The sequence below is a fragment of the Phyllostomus hastatus genome, unplaced genomic scaffold, assembly GCF_019186645.2.
Source record: "Phyllostomus hastatus isolate PE091 unplaced genomic scaffold, TTU_PhHast_1.1 phas_contig_1, whole genome shotgun sequence".
NCBI lineage: Eukaryota > Metazoa > Chordata > Mammalia > Chiroptera > Phyllostomidae > Phyllostomus > Phyllostomus hastatus.
The window spans coordinates 36,275,381-36,291,130 of NW_025333498.1; the positions used below are offsets into that span (position 1 = coordinate 36,275,381).

The 15,750-nt window shown below is 40.4% G+C and overlaps 1 protein-coding gene across 21 annotated transcripts in view; it reads left to right on the forward strand.

Moving 5' to 3' along the window:
• NEB (nebulin) overlaps positions 1–15,750 on the forward strand; it is a 199,106-nt gene that overhangs the window by 115,787 nt on the left and 67,569 nt on the right. For all 21 annotated transcript variants that reach the window (XM_045855577.1, XM_045854126.1, XM_045854714.1 and 18 more), the window contains 17 exons: positions 96–407; positions 3,199–3,402; positions 3,753–3,857; positions 7,376–7,480; positions 7,582–7,893; positions 8,563–8,667; positions 9,226–9,324; positions 9,522–9,623; positions 9,751–9,858; positions 10,474–10,785; positions 12,381–12,485; positions 12,595–12,699; positions 13,072–13,179; positions 13,945–14,052; positions 14,154–14,267; positions 14,655–14,852; positions 15,249–15,353. In XM_045855577.1, the coding sequence (XP_045711533.1) occupies positions 96–407; positions 3,199–3,402; positions 3,753–3,857; positions 7,376–7,480; positions 7,582–7,893; positions 8,563–8,667; positions 9,226–9,324; positions 9,522–9,623; positions 9,751–9,858; positions 10,474–10,785; positions 12,381–12,485; positions 12,595–12,699; positions 13,072–13,179; positions 13,945–14,052; positions 14,154–14,267; positions 14,655–14,852; positions 15,249–15,353 (2,607 nt within the window). The remainder of the gene's footprint in view (positions 1–95; positions 408–3,198; positions 3,403–3,752; positions 3,858–7,375; positions 7,481–7,581; positions 7,894–8,562; positions 8,668–9,225; positions 9,325–9,521; positions 9,624–9,750; positions 9,859–10,473; positions 10,786–12,380; positions 12,486–12,594; positions 12,700–13,071; positions 13,180–13,944; positions 14,053–14,153; positions 14,268–14,654; positions 14,853–15,248; positions 15,354–15,750) is intronic.

The following is a 15,750-nucleotide window of genomic DNA, read 5'->3' on the forward strand; positions in this document are numbered from 1 at the left end:
GAGTCGTGTAGGGGAATGGAGCTATTTTGAACAGGATGTGTAGAAAAACTGAGTTTGAAAAAACAACTCTTCTTTCTTCTGTTCCCACCCACCAGTATCTATATAAAACTGCTTATGAGAAACAGAAAGGCCATTATATTGGATGTCGCAATGCCAAGGAAGACCCTAAACTGGTCTGGGCAGCAAACGTGTTAAAGATGCAGAATGACAGGCTGTATAAAAAGGCCTACAATGACCACAAGGCCAAGATCTCCATCCCTGGGGACATGGTGTCCATCAATACTGCCAAAGAAGGCCAGGCATTAGCAAGCAACGTGGACTATCGCCAGTACCTGCATCAGTGGTCTTGCTTTCCTGACCAGAATGATGTGATCCACGCCAGGAGAGCGTACGACCTGCAGAGTGACGTAAGTGTGTGCTTGTGAGGGGTGAGCCACTCCCCAGGGAGAAAGCCTTCCACAGCTTTGCCTGGGCACTCTTTCCAGTACTTGGGCAAACACAACTCTTCCTACATAACAGCTTGTCTTTAGTATTTGACCAAGTTTATTAATTCCCTACCTCACTGCTGGGTTTATTCAGAACGTTTTCATTGTCACTGTTAAATTTTCCTTTTCATAATTTTTCTATAGATTAGTTAACATGTTCAGTGTTTGTAGTTTATTAGACATAAGAGTTGTCAAGGTTCTTCAACTGTGTACTGAAGAAGGACAGGGCTGTCTTCCCGAAAGTTAATTTGAAAGGCTAGCAGCACTCTCCAGACTCACTAGTTTTCCTTACCTGGGTGTGCTTCACAATATGCTGTTTCATTAATTCACCCAAAGTACTTTTAGATTTACTCATACTTTATGCCCATTCAATGTCTTGGAAATGATGAATCCCCTCAGGCTATTTATTTCTCCTTAGAAGGGATACTTTTTTTAGATTCTGTGAACTAGGTTCCCCTAAGTTTCAAGAGATGCTTTCTCATAATGAATGAGTTTCCTACAGGAAAGTATACCCATCACTTGAAATGAATTGCCAACCTGTGGATATAAGCCATTTTCTAAAGAAGTGCAGTCTCTTCATTAACCTGAATCACATTAGTATACTGAAAGCGAAGAAGGGAAATTTCAAAATTTGTATGTAATTCTCTTTGAGAATCCTTCTTTTGAGTTCTGGATATCTATCAAACTTTATACACTAAAACATATGCCATTCTTCATTAAGATAGAAATTTTCCTATATTTTTCACTTCTCTTACTATCTTTTTAGCCTGGTATGTGTATCATATTAACTAGTTATTAAAATACCATTTTTGAAGAACACCATAGTTTTTAGTAAAATTAATAACTAGTATTTAACATAGAGCAACTTTATATGGTTAACCACTTACCTGTGTGTGGGGGGGCTGGTGCTCTGCCCGCAGGGCCCCCCTGGTCACCACGGATGAGAATAAGTCTACCAGGACAAGATCTGCTCGGGGAGGAAAGGTAGCCAATCTCTCAAAGGAGAAGGGCCAAGAGCCTTTTCCCTGTTGGCCTTTTATTGGATTCATTTGCACAGGAATACAGATAAAGCTCATTAATCATTGCCTGGCAGTAAAGATCAAACAATAGATAACAAAGAACTCTGAGGGCCTATTTTCAGTCAGGGTCAGATAACTAAAGAGCTGTAAAATTTTGAGGAACAAACTTACTTCTTGTTTGGACCCTTATCATTTAATTGAGGGCATTCCAAACAAAACAGGTTTCACAGGATTTTACATATTCTTTCTTAGGCCTGATTGCCTGGGGAACCTGCCTTTTCCAGCACAGGGCTGCACCACCCTCTGTCATTGTTTCAGGCTTAGATGGAGCAAGGGAAGTAAGACAGCCAAGAGATTAGGAGATTTCTTGCAGACAATGAGGACTCAGGCTATGTCAAAGCCAAGGGGCGAGGGTCCATCACCCCCTTTTGCTGTAGTCCCCAAAGTCCTTCCTTGGAGGCCTCCCACATGATCATGCCCGTCTTAGATCGTTCCCCCCTTGGGGAATCTTACCCATCATTGGCTAACCAACCAAGCATTGGGGGTCAGGCAGGGTGAAGTAAAAGGGGCTGAAGCAGTGCTCCTGCCAGGGAGATAAGCTTTTGTCTCCTTGGTGACTTACAGTCCAAAGTCACTCCCTGAGCCTTAGTCTTGGTGGGGGTTACAGCTTCTGAAACCAAGCAGGGTGGTTCCCAACACTGTGTCTGGGGAAAGAGCTTTAGATAACCAAGAAAATGAAAATCCCAACTCAAAGGGAGGTGCTATCTTGGAAAAAGAAAACCCAATTAAAATCAAAATTGTAGACCTAGGGTAGGCATTCAAATCTTAGTTAAATCTATTAAACATACCATGTGTCAAGCACTGTGCTGAGCACTAAAGATACAATTGTGAAGAAATAAGACGAAGTTCCTTTAGAGAATGTTAGAGGATTCACATTGCTAACAAAGAAACAGATGTTAGAGAAGATCAGTAAATGTGAGATGGCTGAGAAGGAGTGATCTCCAGCCCTATGAGAGGTGGCAAAGCTTACCGAAGGAAGTGTTGATTTAGTGGGGATATGGAGAGAGAGTAGGAGGTGGCTTTGTGAGGAGGACACAGAGGACAGTCCAGCAGAATGACCAACATGTGCAAAGGGGGCTGTATGCAAACTGCACACTGAAAGGTCAACACAGACAGAATGCACAGGTCAAAAACAGGTTGAGACTTGTGCTAGATCATCTCTCACCTTCCAGTTCATGTTAAAGATTTTGATCTTTATCCTAAGACTAATGGGAAGCCACAGGATGGGGGAATGCTGTGACATCAGATTGGAATTACAAATTTTGACAAAAATCATTCCGTCTGCCTTGAGGAGAACTTACTGGAGAGCCCATTATTCTTGTTTTTGAAGTCTACATTGACTAGTATGATGATTACTTAATACTATTCAAAAATTTTCCATGCATCCCCCAGAGAGCTCCTTGTACATCTTTCTGCTTTTTTAAATGTGCACATACACCCCAACATAGACCCAGTGCGACAGAAAACATGCAGAATAGAACACTGCTGTGCAAATGAGAAATTATGTTCATCAGAACAATGCTCAGCTTTTAGTATGGTTTGTGGAAATTAAAATATAATGTACAAATTGCTTCCCTATTTTAACTACAGGTTTTTTTAAACTTGTTCCTAGCTAACCCTATTTTCTCTCACAGGCTATCTACAAGGCTGACTTGGAGTGGCTGCGCGGTATTGGCTGGATGCCTGATGGGTCACCCGAAGTCCTGAGGGTCAAAAACGCCCAGGAGATCCTGCGAGACAGTGTCTACCGGACACCGGTGGTGAACCTCAAGTACACAAGTATTGTTGACACCCCAGAAGTTGTCCTGGCTAAATCAAATGCTGAAAACATTAGTATTGTAAGTCACCATTTTCTCTATAATAAAATTAGATTAGTCTTATAAATAAAGGAAATAATAAGATTGGAAATATAATAATAATACTATTGATGATAGCAAAGATTTTAATAAATGGTGTTGACAGGGTTGTTGTATTAGTACTTAGTTAATTTTAAACAAAAATTCAAAGTATTAATAAAAGGTACTAATACAGATTTCATATCAAATCTGAGCAACTTATGTGAAAAGACTCTATAAGTCTGTATTTTAATATGAACAAGTTTTGGATCAGAAAAATTGAAAGTTGTGCATTGGAACTGGCAAAATTACAAATTATGAAATAATTTTGTTATTATTGGTTCTTTCCATAGCCAAAGTACAGAGAACTTTGGGACAAAGATAAAACTTCGATCCACATAATGCCAGATACTCCAGAAATTAATCTCGCCAGAGCCAATGCTCTAAATGTGAGCGATGTAAGTACCGCGACAGACTCCCTTTTTGTTTAAAAGTCACTCAGCTGGTGCTATTGCAGTGGACCCCTCCATAGCCAAGGGAGCGAAGGTGGACTGGTGGAGCCAGGGAAGACTCTTCTCCATCAGCCCTGGGCCAGGAGTGAGGAAAGGAGCAGACCCTGGCTCGGAATGGCTGGGCAGGGTCAGTTACTGGTGAGCCAGGGTCAACATAAGAGCAGGGAGAAGGGAATAAGTACCGGAAAGATGAGAGGAATAAAGAGACCCACAATCAAGAAAGAGAATTCATGATGGAGTCAGATGAACTCACAGTATGAGAATTCTTTGCAAAACTCTGCACATTAATTTTAAAACCCACATTATAGCAACTTTTCTAGGAAATTACAAATTACTAAAATTGACCTCAGAAAAGGAATAAAAACATCTAGTAAGAAATTAAGACAGTTGTTAAAGACTTTTCTCTCTCCTCTCAAATGCTAAGGTCACCCAGGTGATTTCACAGAAGAATTCTTTATCAAAACTTGGAGGAAAAACAAAACCAAACAAACTACCCTGAAGCCCAAAGAAAGAAGTTACCGAAACTTGTCAAAATAGTTTCACTAGTGGAAACTAGACCAATAATAATGAGGAAGACCTTAAATAAAATATGAACAAATCAAATTCAGTTGTACATAAATACATAACCCAAATGACTAGGTTTCATTCAGGAATTCCAAGGGGATTCCATATTCAGAAACCTAAAAATATAATAGAACAAAAGAGAAAAATCTGCTCATTTTATCAGATTTGAAAAGACATATGAGAAAACCCAATACCTGTTCTTATTTCTTAAAATCAAATCTTAGCAAAATAAGAATAAATGAGTATTTTATTGATGTGACTAAAAGAATAAATCTCAAATCAAAGGCCAGGCTCATCCTCAGTAACTAAGCTTCTTATTCAAGTCAGGAATAAAATAAGGAGGCCCATTAACATTCCTCCCACACTTCTAGCTGAGTAAGCTTCTCTTTTGAGCCAAAGTTATTAAGTAAGAATAAGAATAAGAGATAAATTTTGGAAAGAAAAAAGATAAAATTATTATATTTTCATAATAAGTCAGAACATGCCTGGGAGAAACAAGGGAATCAACTTAAAAATATTTTAGATAAAATGAGAGAATTTAGTTCCATGGCTAACTACACAGTTCAGGTATGTTCAAGAGCATACCACCTTTGTGGACCACGGAGGTTTCTTCTGTGTAGAATAAGTAAGACCTTGGAAGAAGAACACTACCTTAGCGCAATTCACCATCATTTGAAACTTTTGTATGGACTTCAGTGTAGTCATTGTTTGGGGGGTGGGTAGGGGGACTAAATGGTTATGGAAAATAAATACAAATTTTAAAAATTTTATTCACAGAAACAATAATAATAATAATACATTTTGTGTGAGAAGGAGCCTGGCAAGCAGATTCCTCACCATGTGCCAAAGTGTGCACCATCAGCTCCATTATAACGAGCCACTTGGGAGCTAATGTTTTCAAGGGTTGAGAAAAATACCAAAATTTTAGGGCACTGATACATTTTGGGGGGGACCTGAATCAATATCATGGTGCAGTGTACTCTTGTCAAGTGACTGGAGGGAGAGGCAGTCACCTCTTCATTTCAGCATGGCCTCCTCAGCAATTTGGTTTGATCCAGAAGCATCTGTGGCAGGAAAATTCTGGAAAGTCTCATGTGCTCTCTTTCACATGATAAATTTCTCAGCTGGAAATACCAGAACTCTACCATTGATATGATGATATAAGCAAGGCTAATAATTGAAACTATGCCAAAAGTAAAATTATTAACTTTAGATATTTAGCTATTAGATAGACAGATACTAATGAGAATGGCTTATGTTTTGGAAGAAATCAAACGTCCTATTTGCAGTGCTAACCAAAATGTACATTTTTCTTTATGGTGCCACCACTATTATAATCTTTATAAAAGCCACTATTTAAAACCCTCCCCATCATTTAGAAAGCACAACATTTTTTCAAATATTTGTACACGGTTTTATAGGCAACCAGGCAAATTCATTTTAAATTGATGTATTTAATCTTCAAATTAATCACATGAGTAAAATATGGTTATTTTATTTTATCAGATAGGAAGGATGAGACTTTAAAAGATTAAGAAATTTGTCTGTGTTCTCAAAGTTAGTAGATGAAGAAGTTTGTTCTCAAGCCAGATATTTTTTTAGTTCAAATAAAAAATATATTTGGCCCTGGCTAGTATGGTCAGTGGATTGAGCACTGACCTGCAAACTGAAAGGCTGCCAGTTTGATTCCCAGTCAGGGCACATGCCTGGATTACTGGCCAGGTCCCCAGTTGGGGGATTGAAAGGGGCAACTGATTGATGTTTCTCTCACACATCAATATTTCTCTCCCTCTCTTTCTCTCTCCCTTCCCCTCTCTCTAAAACTAACTAAATGAAATCTTTAAAAAATATATATTTGACTATATAAGCAAATAAAAAGTAAAACATAAGAAAAATAATGTAATAATATATGTAATAAAATTAAAACATAAATTAAAATAACATAATGATAAGTTTTCATTGAATATTCTCTAGTATAATACATTTAAATGTGGAGAATACTTTTAATTTTGTACAGAAAATAATGTCAAGTGTTAAAATAAGCCCACCCAAATTCATGCAAAAACTTGAAAAAAAATTACTATAAAACATATCAATGCTTACAAAGACAAAATTTGTTTGAACACTCATGGTTCAGATGTGAAAAGGCCATGAAATTGTCAACAATTGAAATTCACCCGTCCTTTCTGCACTGTTCAAGATCCCATACTGATGGGTATGTTTTCTAAATTATACATGTAAATTACTCTTATTTCTGAGTCTTTTTGACATTGTCAATACAGAATGTGCCTATTTAAATATGAACATATATTTTTAAAGTTATCTGTAAACTAGTCACTTTATTAATTAACTTCTCTTTACAAACAAAAAGACTACATTTTTTAAAAAATGGCTATTAATACCCAATTGTGCTTTAGCAGAAACATCCCCAAACAATGTGCATCCTCAATCACATAAGATCTAGGAAATCATATTGGGGGGAAAACCCCACAAATGTACAAAGCTTATGATTCTGAAGATTACACAATTGAATTTTTTAATTACATAAATTGAATTATTGAATTAAAGAAATTCAGTAATAGCCCATTAATGCTTGGACATACATTTATCCCAAAGCTAGCAATACCAGAAGCAACTAAACTCCTTTACATAAACCATGAACAACTACTTCAAAGCTGTGATTCAAATTAAAAAGAAAGAACTCTTGTCACCCCCAGATACTTGGACCCCAACGTGATTTTTATTTCAGTGGCATGGTGCAGAAGGATTCTTTCACCTATTCTCTTTTCTTTACCTGGTTCTGGGACTTCAAAATTGTATCCCTCTAATAATAATTCCACCTGAGCCCTTGGCTGCATTGGTAGATCTGAACCTGGAATGACGCCTTTTGTTCTCCTCAGAAAATTTACCGGGAAGGCTGGGAGGAAATGAAGACGGGCTGTGACGTGCGGCTGGACGCCATCCCCATACAGGCCGCCAAGGCTTCCAGGGAGATTGCCAGCGATGTAAGTGTGGCCTTGTTTAGCGTCTCCGTTCTTCGAACAAATGCCCTAGCTGCATCAACAGAACAAACTGTGATCCATCTGCTTTGTTTTTGCATCCCCAGTATAAATACAAGCTTGACCACGAGAAGCAGAAGGGCCACTACGTGGGCACCCTCACAGCCAGGGATGACAATAGGATCAGGTGGGCCCTCATAGCTGGCAAGATTCAGAATGAAAGAGAGTATCGGCTGAACTGGGCCAAATGGAAGACGAAGTTCCAAAGCCCTGTGGATATGCTTTCCATCTTGCATTCGAAAAAATGCCAGATCCTGGTCAGCGACATTGATTATCGCAACTACTTACACCAGTGGACGTGCCTGCCTGACCAGAACGACGTGATTCAGGCCAAAAAAGCCTACGAACTGCAAAGCGATGTGAGTGGCCTGCGTTTTAGGATGAGCTCTTCTCTGTTTTGCCATGACTCCCAGGAATTTTGTCATTAAGTCCTTATATCATAACTTTATGTCTTACACAGCCAAGAATTCAGTTTTAGTTACACCTTATAGTATAATATCAAAATCACCTCTAGACGTGGTGTCAAGAAATAAATGGTAACATGAATATAGTTCTTAATCATTACAGGGTAAGGACAATTATATTATTTCTATAGAATTTAAGTAGCAAAAGAGGTTCATATCATAAGTAAAATATGGGCAGTCCATGGAAAGGATGTTGGCACAGATATGCTTTTTAGTTGACACAATGTGTAAAAATTTTGAGGTTGCCAATGTTTTTAGACTAGGACATTTTGGGTGCAAATCTAGGATTTCCCATTTCTCTTGAAAAATCAGAGGATGAAGCTCTGAACGTGTGTTAGCCCTGACGACAATAATCTGTAGCTGAACTGCAGCTAATGTCTTTTAAATAAAAAGTATGTCCTTTAGTTTATCATACCATCTGGCCTCCTAATTAATCTACTTGCGGTACCTGCCTGGCTGCTTGAGTGTATCATTCTTAAATCGTATTTCTCCATCAGACCTGTGGGCACAACAAACAGGACTGTGGCTAGGGTTGCTGACCTGACCCCAGCCTTGTTTTCACAGGCTATTTACAAGGCCGACTTGGAATGGCTGCGCGGGATCGGGTGGATGCCCAACGACTCCGTCTCTGTCAATCACGCCAAATATGCTGGGGATATCTTCAGTGAGGTACTCCCGCATTTTCTCTTGCCATCTTTTATCCTGAATGACTAAACAGAAATACACAAGCCACAGTTTGGCCATACCCTACCAACAATTTAAACAATTTCAATTTCTGTCATTTAAGTCAAGCATACTTTCTTCCCCAGAATAAGCTCTACTACAGCTATGACACTATAGGACGACATCCATAATACAAAGTCCCACACACTCACTGATGCTTGGGATTGTATAAATGAAAAACTTATTTTGGCAGCAACAGGAAAATATTTGAGAGACATTTGTCCATTTGGAAAACATGTGTTGAGCTTTATGATGCACGTAAGATACACGTACATAATGATCCATTACATGACTTTGGGAGCTGAGCAAACCTGCTACTTTAAAATCTATAAAAAGCTGGCCCCTTTGTTAAAAAATAAAATGCTAAAAAGAAAGCCAAACTGCCAAGGAGACACCATTCACGTATGGTGCTCTATGCCTGTAGCAGAAAAGGATCCTCGAATTTAGCCTATCGTTCTCAGCTCACATAGGACCAGTGACACCTGTCTATTTTCTTTCCCATAGAGTAAATATCGCACAAAAATCGAAACACTGAACTTTACTCCTGTGGATGACAGAGTGGATTATGTCACAGCAAAACAAAGTGGGGAGATCCTAAATGACGTAAGTACTTGGCTGTCATTCTAATATTTCGCAATCATATAGATGTCACCTCCAAAGCTTCTCCACCTACTTGCACTCAGCAAACAATCATTGTCTGAGATACAGACGTAACCACTAAGATCACTGATGCTAGCTAACACTTGCTTACGTTATTTTTCTTAGCATCAAGTAACTTACCCCTTGCCTCTCGTTTCCAGATTAAATACCGGAAAGACTGGAATGACACCAAATCAAACTACACCCTCACAGAAACCCCGCTGCTGCACACTGTCCAGGAGGCAGCCCGGATCCTGGACCCGGTATGGCTTTTACCCAGGTGTCAGGGACTTTGTGTGGGAACAGAGGACCGTGCTACAACCATCGGAGATGTGTGCACACGATTTATCCCTCCATGCTGACCTCTCAGTTTAATCCTCTGTCTTCTAGTACCTCTACAAGGAAGGCTGGGAGAAACAAAAAGCCACAGGTTACATCTTGCCTCCAGATGCCGTGCCCTTTGTTCACGCCCATCACTGCAATGATGTTCAGAGCGAGGTAATCGATTCTCCTGCTACAGCACACTTTGTGAAGGCTGAAACTTGCACGGGGGGCACCTCAGCTATGTCAACACATAGTGCAGTGGAGGGTGCCTTGTCGGCTGGGCATGCCTGGCCAGGCGTGGGGACGGTGAGAGTGCCTGACCTCCTGGTTGTTTTCCCATGGGCTTTGGGAGTTCCTTTGTTTTTCCCTTGGCTTTTTCAAAGGCTAGTGTTTGAGTTTTTTACTTTTTCTTATTTATTTATTTTTTTTAAGTTTCAGGTGCACAACATAATGATTTGATATTTGTGTAGACTGTGAAATGGTGACCACAATGAGTATGATTAACATCCATCACCATCTTTACTTTTTCTTCTATTCCCTGACTTTCCTAAGCTCTCTAGGCCTTCAAACACAATATTGCCAGAATTAGAAAACAAATGCCTTTTTTTCTCATTTTTAAGTTGATAAATTCTTATCTTTATTTATTTATTTCAATGTGTTTTGTCATTTCTTCTCGGGGTGGAGGTGTGTGGCACAAAAATCTTAGGGGCTGAATTTGATGATGTTCAAAGTCCCTTTCACCCTGTGTGCTTATAAAACTGATGGAATCTCTATGCTTCTTCCCACCAGCTGAAATATAAAGCTGAACACGTAAAGCAAAAAGGTCATTATGTGGGTGTCCCGACCATGAGAGATGACCCTAAGCTGGTGTGGTTTGAGCACGCAGGCCAAATTCAGAATGACAGACTATACAAGGAGGACTACCATAAAACAAAGGCCAAAATCAATATACCTGCTGACACAGTCTCAGTGTTGGCCGCCAAGGAGGGGCAGGCTCTTGCCAGCGATATTGATTACCATCATTACCTGCACCAATGGACATGTCATCCTGACCAAAACGATGTTATTCAGGCAAAGAAGGCCTATGATCTACAGAGCGATGTAAGTGGTTTTTATTTCTTAATTATCTAGAAACATATGTTATAGCCTGAGAATTATAAGCAGTATGCTGGAGCCACCACTCTTTGAAACTTGAAGCTTAAATATTTAGTTTGTTCATGGAGGGAGCCAAAGCTGGATGTGAAGAACAGAGAGGTCAGGAGCAGGGGTTGAGTGACAGCATTGCCGACTGGCTGCATTTCTGAACCAATTTCAAAGTTATTTTTTAAAAAACCTGTTGCTTTCCTACCATCGCATTAGCAACTCCTCATTCACATTTGCATGAAAAATTATCAGCTGATATAAAACAATAATTGGCTTGGGTGGGAATTGAGACCGAGTTGGGATTTTGACTACGTTGCCTGATAGAATAGTCACGGCTCTGGAAAGGCCCCATTCTTGCTTTGCCAGGCATGTCATTCCCCAAGGCATTTAGGAAGTAGTTGCTTGCAAGGAATCAAAGCAAAAGGGCCGCAAAAGACTGATGAGCCACATGAGGGCCCAGAATTTCTCATGTGGAGCTTTGGTACAGCAAGGGTAGAGGATGTGACTTAGGCTACCTGGCACCGAAGCCTGCATCAGGATCTCTTCCTGACACCAGAGGCATGTAGGGAACAGAAATGATGCATCCGCACGGTGCTCAGGTGCCCCGAGGAGCAAGCTCTGCGGAGGTCTCCTCTTTACTACCAATCTGGAAACAGAAAGACTGCCTGTAACTCGGATGCTGAACTTAAACCTCCTGCCTCACAGGTTGTGAAGAACCATGTGGAACTTGAATCAGATTAGTAGCTCCTCTTCATTTGCTGTGGCTGGGCTGGGAGAATCCAGGAGCTGGGTGGGGAGGTGTAGAGCAAGCTTAACTTGAAGCTTGCCTGCCCCTACCCTACAATCCATGAGCATTTACTTGTGTAATTTCCTTTATTCTAAATGTCCCACGCACTTCCATATAACTAAATATACTAAATTCACTTAAAATGACCACTTTCTTGGTAAAACCTTCGTTTATACTTACAGTTGTAAACAAACACCGGCTCCCTGCCCTTAACCCCCACGGCACTTGAGCACTCTTGCTCTCACAGCACTCGCACTTCCCACTTTGAAAATGATTTCTGTCTATGCCTGGGCTTCTTTTGTATGTTTATCCCTCAAAGCACCCAGCACAGTGTGCCATTCACAATGAGAGGTTAAAAAAATATTGCTTAGGTGTACAGATGAAATCACCAGATAGTCAGTGAGACAACACCTACAAGATACTGAAATCCTTTAAAAGCTGAAGAAATTGTTTATTGTTTTTTTATCTTCACCTGAGGACATGCTTATCGGCTCTGAGGAGAGGGGAAGGGAGGGAGAGAGACAGGGAGAGAAACATTGAGGTGAGAGAATCATTAATCGGTTGCAGGGCGTTCCTACTGGGACCCACTCTCAACCCAGCATGTGCCCTGACCGGGAATCAAACCTGCGACCTTTCAGTTACAGGACCATGCTCCAATCAGCTCAGCCACACTGGCCGAGGAGGAAGAAGTTGTTTTTAATCTGCTATCTGTAACCTTGTGTCTGGGTCACTTTTCCCTGCTTCATATCTCTTCTCCTGCCCTCAGATTATCTACAAAGCTGACCTGGAGTGGCTCCGAGGCATTGGCTGGATCCCCCTGGATTCTGTGGACCATGTGAGGGTTACTAAAAACCAAGAGCTGGTGAATCAGGTACACAAAGCCTGTTATTCTTACCTAATGCCTGGCCTCCTTACCTACCATGTAGGTATAGGTACTCTGTAGGGGGAGACCTGTCTTCATCATGTCTATTACTTTGCAGGTGAAATATAAGAAGGCTGCTCTTGACAACTATCCTAACTTTACAAGTGTGGTAGATCCTCCAGAGATTGTCTTGGCCAAGATTAACTCAGTCAACCAAAGTGATGTAAGTTTGCTTTGTGTACAATGAGGTACATAGACTGGGAGCTAGTTGTCTCTCACTGAACAGATTGGCTTGTAAGAAAATTGGGGGGGGGGCGGCAGTTACGAGATAATCTTTGGGAGAGAATGTCTTAAAAGCTACTGGTAGGTAGAATAACTGTACCCACTTTTAGATATCCATGTTTTTGTTCAAGTTATTCTATTGTATTAGTTGACATGGACTGAAATTAATCCATTTTAATCTCTAGTCCATTTGTTCATTTCAATCTCTAAATGAATGTTAACTGATTATTATCTTGCTTAGGTAAACCTATAGAACTTAAATATACATTCATAGTAATCAAAGGTTTGGTTTGGTTTTGTTTTCTCTCCTTAGATAAAATATAAAGAAACATTTAATAAATTATTAAAGGGCAAGTATACATTTTCACCGGAGACACCATACATCACCCACTCGAAAGACATGGGAAAACTTTATAGTACTGTAAGTGCCATTTTATGTGATATACAACTCGGTTCCTAAGCTCTCGTCAGTATTCATATTCCTGGATGATTTTGTGAACAACTGAACTTTGGAGATCTATTATATCTATCATGTTCAGTCTTGTTTATTAAAAGTAGCACACTAATTAGACCACATAGCGTTTGTTCAGCTGGTGTTTTTTGAGCTGCTATGCTGTACAGAGCACTGTAGGAGGTGCTGAGGAGCTAATGTTCAAATGAATCAGGCCTTTCAGGAATTTACACAAATGAGAGAAACAGACACACAAACGGATAAATAATAATGTAACAAGTGCTGTACCAGCTCTGGGTGCACACAGGACAGAGCAACTACCATCAGAGAAGAGATGGAAAAGTTGGGTAATTCCTCAGTAATCATGTACAAACATTTGCAGCCAAGGAATGGAGCACTAGGGTAATATAAAGGATGATGTAAATGTGCATGCGGTGTGCATGCATTCAATCTCAGTGGGAAACAACCTTCAGCGATTCTCTCCCTAGGAGCAAATTTGTTTACACTTTTATTAGAACTGTAGCTATAGTTAACCTTTGTTACAATGCCTCAGAGTTTGTTAATTTCATTTGCAACAAGCCAAAAGACTGCCTTGTCCTTCGTTAGGCACACTAACAGTTTTAAATAAAGATTTAAGCCTTGCCTTTAAGCATAGATATTTTACTTTGATCTTACCACTTTCTTTTTAGTGGCATCTGAAGGCAAAATTTGTTGACACACATTTCTTTGTTCTAGATACTGTATAAAGGGGCATGGGAGGGTACCAAGGCCTATGGCTACACCTTGGATGAACGCTACATCCCCATTGTTGGAGCCAAGCATGCTGACTATGTGAACAGTGAGGTTGGTAGGACTTTCTCCTCTCATAGATTTGAGAGTCTTTACTGGGGAGCAAGGGCTGGTTAGAAAACCCAGTGGTTCTCAATGCTGAACCTATTTCACAGCTGAAATACAAAGAGACATATGAGAAGCAGAAGGGTCACTACCTGGCTGGAAAAGAAGTCAGTGAGTTCCCTGAGGTGCTTCACTGTCTGGATTTCCAAAAGATGAGGAGTGTGGTAAGCAAAGTTCACTTTAACTTTATTTCTGATCTACCTTTTGGTTCCAGATTAGCTGCAGATGGGGTGGTGAAGAATGAGGCAGTCAGAGGCTCTCCCCCACCCCTGCCAGTTAGCCTGTGATGGCTTTGAGTCCCCCCCCCTTCCCTTCACCTTCACTACTGCACAGTGGGCCTCTGTATTTGACCATAAGGTCATTTTTTACTCAGTGTTATATAAGGATGGGGGATTTTTTTTTTTTAAAGAACATATCAAAGCATCATTTGTTTAACCTCTATCTATTCTCAAGGTATTGATCTTTATTGGAAATAAGACCCTAAGAGTTTGACCTAGAAAATTTACATTTTCCTTTCTTATTTTTGTCTTTAAAAAAATATTATTCTTTAGTTGAACTACCGAAAACATTATGAAGACACCAAAGCAAATGTTCATATCCCCAATGACATGATGAATCACGTGCTGGCCAAAAAGTGTCAGTACATCCTCAGTGACCTAGAGTACCGGCACTACTTCCACCAGTGGACCTCTCTTCCAGAAGAACCCAATGTCATCCGGGCCCGAAACGCACAGGAGATCTTGAGTGATGTATGTCTTTTTTGCAGTTGAACCTAATCCCAGGTTTTGCCCAGCCCTGCTCTGGCCCCCCATGCTCTAATTATCCCCGTATTCATAAATCCTGCTGCTTTCCAGCACACAATGGCATGAATAACCACTTTTTGGTATAAGAATTCCCTCTGAATCTTGGACACCTATGTTTAGCACCTAATATTTAGTCTGTTTAAAACAAGACTAAAAGTTAGCTATTGCCCTCCTCCTAAGCTGCCATAGGCCAGAGCATTAAAGACCTCCCAGCTGTTGAGAAGTCCACACTGTGACCACAAAGCACCATGTGCAGCCAAGAGCTGATAGGAAATCATCAAACTGTTCACTTGCAAATTCATTTAGTACCTATTATCTTTCACCATTCCTTCCTTCTTGCAGAATGTGTATAAAGATGACTTGAACTGGCTGAAAGGCATTGGGTGCTATGTTTGGGATACACCCCAGATCCTCCAGGCCAAGAAATCGTACGACCTCCAGAGTCAGGTGAGCCAGGCTTCCTAGAATGACTAACAGGCTGTGGACCAAAGGAGTCCATGGTGCTCTCAGCAGGGTATTGGCAAGGTTGTCCCTGTGTCCAGGCAGAGAAAGTTGCTCTGACAGTGCATGATCAAAGGAAACCAAAGGCCCCCTTCCCAGCAAAACCTTTCCTGGTGGGCTGCTCTGGTACTGGACCTTCTCAGCTTGAGTCTCTCGATAGTTTAAGGCATTAGGCATTTCTAACAGAAAGTTATCTGGGAGGTGTTTCAGAGTAAACCAGTCTCAAGCATCAATACCTTGGTTGATCAAGTTAACCTGTGGGTAGTAGAATGCAAATGCACACTTTGACCGTAGGCAGGTAAGCTCTCAAGTAAAAAAATAGATATTTGGGAAGCCTCCCAGC